This window comes from Stegastes partitus, unplaced genomic scaffold, assembly GCF_000690725.1.
Source record: "Stegastes partitus isolate 25-593 unplaced genomic scaffold, Stegastes_partitus-1.0.2 Scaffold31, whole genome shotgun sequence".
In the NCBI taxonomy this organism is placed as follows: domain Eukaryota; kingdom Metazoa; phylum Chordata; class Actinopteri; family Pomacentridae; genus Stegastes; species Stegastes partitus.
In genome coordinates, this window is record NW_007577762.1 from 820,933 (window position 1) to 830,776 (window position 9,844).

At 41.6% G+C, this 9,844-nt stretch overlaps 1 protein-coding gene across 1 annotated transcript; it reads right to left on the reverse strand.

The window, feature by feature from the left end:
- Positions 1-216: 216 nt before the first annotated feature.
- Positions 217-8,941, reverse strand: ccdc17 (coiled-coil domain containing 17). The gene is made up of 9 exons (XM_008299876.1): positions 8,744-8,941; positions 6,126-6,206; positions 5,677-5,800; positions 4,812-4,950; positions 3,286-3,419; positions 1,479-1,648; positions 1,183-1,268; positions 679-870; positions 217-358 (listed from the first exon to the last, which is right to left on the reverse strand). The coding sequence occupies exons 1-9, from the start codon at positions 8,939-8,941 to the stop codon at positions 217-219; spliced, it is 1,266 nt and encodes a 421-aa protein (XP_008298098.1).
- Positions 8,942-9,844: the final 903 nt, after the last annotated feature.

Consider the following 9,844-nt stretch of genomic DNA (forward strand, 5'->3'; position numbering starts at 1 on the left):
TGAATACAACTCAGGTAAAGTTACGACTACAACCAGCATGTTTTCGTTGATAAACAGTTGCTTCATCATGTAAATCCTGATATGTCAATAGCTGTACAGATTACATTTAATAGATGAAACACCCTTGACTCATGCAGCATTCAATGTTTTAGTTGGTGTAGAATTCATTTACATATTTCACAGCAGCAACATATAATTGTACCGAACGTCACACTTCTAGACCTGGTTGTATTGATCAAAGAGCTCCAGTCGCGTCCAGCCGCAGGATGCCAGTTTGAAGACTTCATGGTTATAAACATCCAGATCTGTTGCTGCCTGCAGCTCCACCACCAGAGCGAGGCAGGGCGATGGCTGCATCCTGCAGGGGGGGAGAGGTTTTCAATGCACATACACAACTTTTCAGAGAGTAGATGTGCTGTGTTAACTGCAGATGTCTTCTATATTTGTAAAAATGGAGGCTGTTTTTTTATCAAAACCTCCCACTTCTCAAGCAAACAAACCTTACTTCAGTGTTTCTATCCCACTGAAATCATGCTGTTTGCTACACCGTCAGTCAGGTATCATCAGAGGCAAGTGCATTTAGAGATTTTTAGCTCACTCCACTGCTGTTTATATAAATAAAAACAGCCCTTCCTCCCTAAGTTGTGCCCCTACTTCGGTACATGCTGCTTGACTGACAGGAGGACATTGTTTCCAGGGGTGAGGCTGTGCGGGTAAGGACGGGGCACGCCTGGAAGGCACTGGACAGGAGGAAGCGGAGTTGGCGGTCCCACTTCCTGACCTTTCGAGTAAAGAGCAGAGACCAGGCGCAGTGCCTTCTGAGAGGCATCAGCTCCCAACAGCACGTCATAGAAGACCACAAAGCCAGCCCTGCAAAGCCAGAGGACGTCATTTAATCAGGTAAAAGAAAGGTAAGTTGATATGACTGGTGTGCAGATAACTCCAAAATTATGTAAACACCAGAGTAAAGCTCATGGTTTTTTTTTTGCTGCTTTGGTTACTTGAATTTGAGATCCAAATGAGACCAAAGTAGAAACTGGCTATATCTGAAGGTTATGCACAGTATACAACAGTACAATGGATTGTCAAATTACTGCTGTTGTACATAACTTTTAAATATTTTTTTAAAAAAAAAGTTTAAAGGTAATTTATATACGTGGATGTTGTGAGAATTAAACTCACGCAGGATCGTAGGGGGCTGGACCAAGCGAGTCCAGGGAGTCCAAAACATATCCTTCAAGTGGAGATGAGAAGGATCTAGTCTGAAACTGAGGGATACAGAGGAACAGTATCTTAATCAATGTTACAGACATGTGCTGGAAATAATTTTAATTTTCAATAATCAAAGATTGTAAATAAATGCAACTACTAAATTGAATGGAGCTTAAAACTGTCCAAAATGGAAAAACTAGTCTTGACTCATATGTTCTTTTGGAGAGTCTCACAAATATTTTTGACTACAACCGAGAATTCTGTACCAGTGAAAGAGGAGCATGAATGTGGTTCTTAGGTCGGAGTGGGAGTGGAGTTGGAGGAGGCTGTCTCCTGGGTCTGTAAGCTTCTTTCCTTCTCTCCATCTCTGCCTGTATGCTAGAAATCCGGTGGAGGTTCTCCCTCTGAATCAGCCCGAGCTCCGTCTTCACTGCTACTGGAGGACACACAAACACAAGATGACTGACCGGTGTATATATTTTTGTGTACGTCAGTGTTTTGTAAGCAAGTTCCACACATGCAGTCAATCAAAATATGTATCCTAAAATGTAATAATAGCATGGCTCTAGGGATCATCCCCAGCAGACAAATCCTGACTTTGGTGATCCCTTAACTTTGTCTTTTGCCATCATGAAATTGATATTTTTGACTTCTTCTAAACTTTCTTTACAGTTGTTGGATTTATTGCATTAAAATTTGACAATAATGTCATCCAGCATCATTTTTTGGTTAAAATCTATATTCAAAAACCCATGACGGTCCATCAACCAGATAATTAGCATTTGTTAGCATGCTGCTACCACACTGAACCATATTAGTGAATATTGTTAGCATTATGCTTACCAAACATCCAAATGTAACAATACTGATTTTAGCATTTAGTATAGCGTCACATAGTTGCTAGCATGGCTGCCACCAAGACACAGCATCCGGATCTGAAAAGTAAAGCTGACTCAGAAGTGCCCTAAACCTGCATTCTTTCTAACAGCCAGCAGGGGGACACTCCTTAGGATGCAAAAAATAGTCAGATTGTATAGAAGTCCATGAGAAAATGACCCCACTTCTGCCTTGATCTGTTAGCTCATTAAACAGTTTCCCAATGAGTTTATGTTCTCAATTGCTAGAGTCAAGACCTTTAGAATACAACATCATGATAATTTTAAGAATTAGAGTTTCATTTAGAGGTGAACGGATGATAAAGCAGGGTATGTTTTAGGGTGGCAACATTGTGATTGACAGATCACTACTTGCCAGTCATAGTGTCTTTGAGTTCTTAGTCAGATCTGCCCATCACTTGCTATGTGTGGTTTCACAACACCAAGATGGCAACAGTCACAAACTTAAAAAACAGAAAATGTACAAGTCATTTACAAACCACTGGGTGACGTCAACACTATGGGTTTGCTAAACACTGAAAAAATAAAAAAAGAGAAATTAAAATTGTCCAATACTGGCTCATTTTAAACCAGTTAACTATTTAGCACTTCTGGATTTACAACAGCTTTCCATAAATATATTTGTTAGAAACAGGAATAACAAGAGCTATTTGTGTAATGGCAAAACCTTCATAAGCACTGTGTCTCTCTCTGGCCAGCTGGATCCTGAAGATCTCCTCCTCCAGTTTTTGGTTTTCCTGCTCCAAAACCAGCAGCTCCCAACTTGGATGTGAATGTTTTACATCTGGACACGAGGACAACAACAACAACAATGATGATGATGATGATGATGTGACTCAGGGCTAAAAAGGTAAGATATGCTATTTTTCTGCCACAAATCTGCAGCCTGAACCACAAATATCTGAATCGTCATCTTTATTGGCCTTAGACACAACCCTCCCATTCATTGTGTGTGTTTTGCATTCAGTATGTTTTGGGTGTTACAGCTAATCACTGAAGAGACATGTTGGACCAGAATCTAATAACCATGGGCTATGGAGAGGAAATCAGTTTTTAGAGTGGAAAAATCAAGCTGAGTAAACTTAATAAAAGCTTCACTGAGCACAGCTGTGTTGACAGAGGGTTAGACAGTGACAAGCACTGCGTATTTTCTGTTCGTCATCACTCTGACTCTTACTCTTTTTTCTGGCCTTGGAGGGTGCTGCTGGTTGGTTTTTCTCTAAGCTTTGGGCTTCTGCCTGCAGGTCAATCAGCTGTGCCACAGTGGCCGGATCTGACCCACCTGACTGCATGTATGCCTGTCGCAGTGCTCTGCAACAAAGAAACCTGATTTAACCTCACAATCACAACCTGATTATCATGGTGGCAATAAGAAAAATAAGGGGGAAAACAGTCCCTTTAGGTCTAAAAATAACCCTCTTGAGGCACATACTTTATCTGGCTAGAGAGAGGGCCATCCACAGAAAAAAGGAGCTCATAGTTGTCACAGTGCATGTTTTGATTCTTCTGTGGATCTGACTGATCAGCAGGTACAGAGCCCTCTCGCACACTAAAGAGAAAAGGAGAACAAGAACACAGTAGATCGTCTAAATCAGATTATGTTGTGGCATTTATCGAAAGTTTTCCAGCCGGTATCCACCCTGCAAAGACATATTCAATTTATTGTACCACAAACATACTGCAGTAAGGAACTACCCAGGCATAATGAAATACGTAACTGATGCTCTGACTCATCCAGCATCTTGAGAAAAGAAACACGTGGTTGACTGAATATTCCTCTTAATAAAGAAATACTGCAGATGCAGTAATTTCTGTTTAAATCCACTGATAATTCAGCCAACAAATACACATTTAATAATCTTAAGAACTGGGTGACTTTGACAGGGACTAAGTTGTGCTCGGTGACTGAGTCAGAGCTTTGCCACAATGGCAGGTCTTGTGGGGTGTTACCAAATACAGCGTTTTCTACCAAAAGTGGACCAAGGAAGGACAACCTGTGAACCAGCAACAAGGTCATGGCTGCCCAAGGCTTATTGATGTGGGCTGGAGTAAAAACTGGCCTGTGTTGTCTGATAGCACAGGAAAGTAGCACAAATTGCTGAACACCTTAATGCTGAAGAAATTATGAGATTAAACCCAATGGATATGTGAACATCGAAACTGGACCCTGGAGGAATACTATAAAGTGGACTCCTCTAATGAATTACGTTTTTGTTTACTTGGATAAGACCAGGATGCAAAGCTACAGCGCCCTGCACCCTGTCACTGCAAAAACTGTTCAGGAATGGTTGAAGGAATGACCTCCAATTACCCCCAGTCTTAATGCAATCAATTGTCTGTGGGGGATGTGTTGGAAACAAAAGTCCAATCCATTGTGGCCCCACATCACAGCTTATAGGACCTAAAAGGCCTGTTGCTAACATCTTGGTTCTTGATACTAGAGGACACCTTCACAGGTGTGTGGAGTCAATGTCTCAGTGGTTCAGCTGTTTTGGCGGCACAAGCTGGACCTACAGGCAGGTCATTTAAATGTTGCGGCTAATCGCTTTACAAAAATATCACATTCTCAGAGCCTATGTGGAAGTTGATCTAAAAACAGCTTTTAGTTCATTTTATTGCCAACAGAAAAGTGGGATATTCTGTGAAACATAAAGTCAAGAATCCCTGGTTTAGAGTGACGCTTACACAAACGCATACGCTTACTGTAAAGCACAAAGATGTTCGGTAAGTTGTTGCAGCGTCTCCTCATTCCTGTCCTCCTGCTCTCTGAGCTCCATCAGCAGACTCTCCAGGTGAGCCGTGTTGCTTTGCTCAGCCAGGGTGCTCACCTGATGGGCCAACTCTGAAACATACAGTCATATTTCATTCACCTCAGAGGACGTACCATTACATTCATTTCTTGGTGACATGCCCCTAACCGTAAGCCAAATCTAAATCTAAATTCTAATGTTTCACCAAAAGGGAGGCAGGTCTTCACAGTGCGACTATGGTAACAGGCTTACACCGATCAGCCATAACATTAAAACTACTGACAGGTGAAGTGAATAGCATTGATTGTGTTGTTACAGTTCAATGCTGTGATGGGAAACCTTGGGTTCTGGCATTTGAGTGGATGTTGACCACCCATCTAAAAATTCTTGAAGATCAAGCGCATCCCCGCCTAGCAACTGCACTTCCCAATGCCAGTGACCTACTCAAGCAGGACGATACATCCCGCTACACCGCAGCGGTTTGAGGAACACAGCAACAAGCCCAAGGTTTGTTGGCCGAGTCTACAGATTCCAACGCAGAAGATCAAACAAGCAACAGACATCCCAATGCCAGACCCCACAGTCACTCCCAGAGGTCCTGCATCCGTGCCCCGATGGGTATTAGCCACACTGACAGCATGACACAACAACAGGCAAGGGGTTTTAATGTTGTGGCACCTCAGTGTATGAACATGAGAGGCACACAAACACACAACTCTTAAAGCAGCCTCTGTTTTTAAGCATAGATGTTCAGACATAGATTTAAAGAGATGTTCAGCCTACAAGGTCTCATGCAGCTTGTAGCATTTGTTCCTCACCATCTCTCTGCTGCTCCAGCTGCTGGTTATGAGCATGTATCAGGGCCAGTTGGCGCTCATGGACCGATGCCATTTCTCTCATCTCCTTCAGTCGCTCACTGTGTCCCAGCTGACTCCCACTCACCTAAAGAACACATTTATAAACACACAGATTTATGCGCAGAACGTCTTACACTCGAAGCAAACTCTCAAATTTCTTTCATCGCTGTCATTAAACGGCACTCATTTCTTGTACTTAAGTCCCTCAGAGTGACCTGTGACTCACTCTGAAACCACTGGCTGATGACTTAATCCATTATTAAAAAGGCTTTTTCAATATAGAAGAAATGTGAGCACTACTAGCACCATGACACACTTTCAAGCGTAAGTGTGCCAATGGCTGAATAGTATATCAAAAGAAACAAGATGTATAGCATGAGTGATTAAAGAGACTGACGGAGGGAACGTACTGTGGAGCCAACTTTAGAATCATTGGTCGTTTTTGACCACTTTGGCAGGTTTTCTTCAATTGACCTCCTCAGCTTGTGAAACTAAAAGTCAGAAGAGAGAAACAGTGTCATATTATGTTTCAATATTTACACATTAATATTGACTTTACTTATTCACACTTGTGTATTTGCGGACTCCCTTTTAAGCTGCTCTTTCAGCGCGTCTTGACTGACATAATGATATTCAAACATGAATATTTAATCAAAGACCATAAAATGCCTGCAGTGCTCCGCAAAATGACACAATAAAAATGCACTTATATACACAAAATGTTCCCCCGATGCCCTTTTCCCTGGTGGGTTCTTAGGAGTTATCTTTTGAATCTTGTTTTAGATGTTGACAGCTGTGGTTACATAGCAGGGTGGATGAAGGCTGGTTTGTGGTTGGGCTTTACCTCGTCGGCGAGGTTTTGCAGAGCAGCACTGTCTCTCTGGCAGGTCGCTGGTTTGTTTTGTACTCCTGGCGACTTTGGTTCTGCATCAACGTTTCTCCACCTACTCTTGTTCCTTTGCTGACCTCTCCGCTACACACACATGCACACACACACACAAAGATGCACATTCAGTGTCTCCAAAAGCATCTGTTTCTGTCAGTGGCACATAAAATCTCCTTTATTTAAAGTTACATGGTGATATAGAGATCCAGCTTCAGACAGAACTCCCTCCTGTCATCCTTATCTTAGCCAGTGACACAGTAGATAAATATTCAGCTGTCACTGCAGTTTATCAGATACACCCACGCGACTGAATGCAATCCAACACCAGCCCTGTAAAAAAAAAAAAAATCCCATTTTGGAGTGTATACTGTTCAGCTTTTTTAGTAATGCTAGAGAAGCGTTGACTCATATCTTTGATTATTTTTGAGGCCGTAATTAGAGCTGGAGTTGCACAGGAACGCCTTATATTTGGACCTGGGAATTAATGAAATACAAAATTTATGAAGTTTATGTGTGTTTATTTTAATTATAAAAAAAACAGGTATGAATTTTTAAAACAAGTTAAAAAAGAAAGTGAATCATATTCTCTACAGAGGCACTCTAGTGCGCACGCACATAAATTTTTTCTTAGCAACGTGGCCCCCATGACAACAATTCTCTTATTTATGATATGTTAACAGCTTCTTATTTTTAAGTCTTTTAAGTCTATTTTTTTAGACCCTTTAGAATTTTCTTTCTGCATAAATAAGAGACATTATCATATTTTCATACAAGTCTAGATCAAGAAAATTGTACAATATTACACATCTGTGACTGGATAAAGTAGGTTAATCATTGCTTTCAGTATCTGCTGTGACCCCACTTTGCACTAACAACTGCAACTAAACGTTTCTGTTGACTGCTGATCAGCCCTGCAGATTCCTGCACATCAGATTAGAGGAATTTTATTCCATCTGTCTGTACAGAACAGCTCTGGGATGTGGGTTGGTTCTTTACGTCCACAACATTGAATTGGTCATTGCAAGACATTAATTATATTACTCTTTAATCATTCTCTGGTTGAATAACTTGTGTGGTAAGGGTCCTAATGGATGGCCCTCTTTCTTCTGAGATTTAGTTTACAAACAGATGCCTGCCATTTTCCTGTAGAAGTTGCTGGCATAATTCAAAAGTCATTGTTAGATCAATGCTGGTGAACCGTCCTGGCCCAATGCATCATAACAGTTTGAAGCCATGATACTACCACCACCATGCTTCACAAATGGAATGAGTTTTTTTGTTTGTTTTTTTTTTTCAGCATTTTTCTCTAAAAATAATGCATCTCATTTACTTTATTCTTATCTCTCCATAAACATTTTCCAGTAGCCTTCCAGCTTGGGGATTTTTATGATCATGATTTTTCTGAGGTCCTCTGGAATCTCCTTTATCTGTGCCATGATCGGCTTCCACATACATCCATCATCTATACGGCGCTTAATCCTCACTAGGGTCACGGGGGGGCTGGAGCCTATCCCAGCCGACTTAGGGTGAAGGCAGGGGACACCCTGGACAGGTCACCAGTCTATCACAGGGCCACACTTAGACACAGACAACCAAGCACACTCAAATTCGCACCTATAGACAATTTAGAATCACCATGGGAGGAAGCCGGAGAACCCGGAGAGAACCCACGCTGCACGGGGAGAACGTGCAAACTCCACGCAGAAAGATTCCGGTGCCCCCACCGGGACGCAAACCGGCGACCTTCTTGCTGCGAGGCAACAGTGCTACCAACTGCAGCCCTTCCACATACATGTGTTGTGAAAATCAGAAAACACCTGAATCAAGCTTCACCTTCAAATTAACTGCACACCCTGCAGTTTCACATACTTTTGTCACTCAGATATGTGATGTTGGATCATTACTTCAATAAATGAATAACCAACCATAATATGGTTGTCTCAGCTGTTTAACTGGGTTCTCTTTATCTGCTTTAAGGACTTATTTATACAGAAATTTCCAAAAATGTAATGGCTTCATACAGTTTCAAGCACGAATGAATCCAATATTTCAAATTCTGTTTATATAGTTATAATCAGACTCTAAATTGTTTTGTCAGGTTGGTCGCTTACTAATAACCTTTCACCCTGCTGACTGACTCACCTGCACCAGATCGGCGGTTCTTGTCTGTTTCGGGTCCACGCCTCCAGCTTTGTTCCTCCTCAGAGGTTCAGAGCTGTGTGTTTGTACCCAAAGGTGCCCTGCCTCACTCCCAATGCAGAACAGCGCTTTGTGTTTCTCGAGTAGCCTGGCGGAGCGAAACAGCATGTTACAGTCTCTGCAGATCAACTCCTTCTCCATCTGGTATCAAAGCTGGTAATTCTAGATGAACAGCTTGCTCATAAACTGAAATACTGGTGAAATTACACTTAAGGGTAGTACACAAAATAGAATTAGGTCCCAAGAAAAAAAAAGAAAAACACAAAGTCCCCTCTTATTATTATTCTAAATTAAACAGCAGCTCATTTTAAGGTTGTAAAACTACTGAACAACTGAGCTGCTTGTTTGTGTGTGTGTTGGCAACTGTCACCATGCCAGTGATTTGGTTGTGAGGGTGTGGTGAGCTCCTCTCGAAACACCAGCCTTTATCCCTCCCTCTTTTATAAATCCAGTAATTTTATATTGTAGATGACTGTGTCAGAGTGCTAATATTTCAGCCTGATGGCGTTTTGCAGCTTATTTCCCTCTAAAGCAGGAGGTCAAGCTCTGTGATCTAAGCAGACTGCTACTTGTTTTTCTGCACTTTCCACTTTATCCACATTGAGCTAACAGTATGCTTTTATTCTGTTCATTTGAATATTCATAACGTGAGGTTTTTTTTTTTTTAATTCTCAGTCTGTCTGATGTTTTCTCACCCTTGAGTGAGCCCTGTGAGAGGACGACTGCAACTGGATGTCTGGCTCCGAAGCATCAACGGAGAAGGCCTGAACCTCAGTGAATCGAATCACTCTGACAAACTGTGTGCAAGGTACGGACAATTATCTGACCCTAATGCCAATCAAACTTACCAGATCATTTACAACACTGACTAGATTTAAATGTTTACAAGTATCCTTTCACTCTACATCTGTCCACTTCTTCTGACTAAGTTTACTGTAGTTTAATGTACTGCTTTCAAATAACAACAGAGGTAGGTAATGGAAAGTCTGGTTTTTAGTACACGACTCTGCAAGGACAGTTCCTATCAGGTCAGGTCCTTAGAGA

Coding starts and splice junctions, on each gene's coding strand:
- ccdc17 (XM_008299876.1), bottom strand. CDS start 8,941: ATGGAGAAGGAGTTGATCTGCAGAGACTGTAACATGCTGTTTCGCTCC. Junction 1,269..1,478: donor TTCATGCTCCTCTTTCACTG/GTACAGAATTCT, acceptor TGTATCCCTCAG/TTTCAGACTAGATCCTTCTC. Junction 871..1,182: donor CCAGCCCCCTACGATCCTGC/GTGAGTTTAATT, acceptor CTGGCTTTGCAG/GGCTGGCTTTGTGGTCTTCT.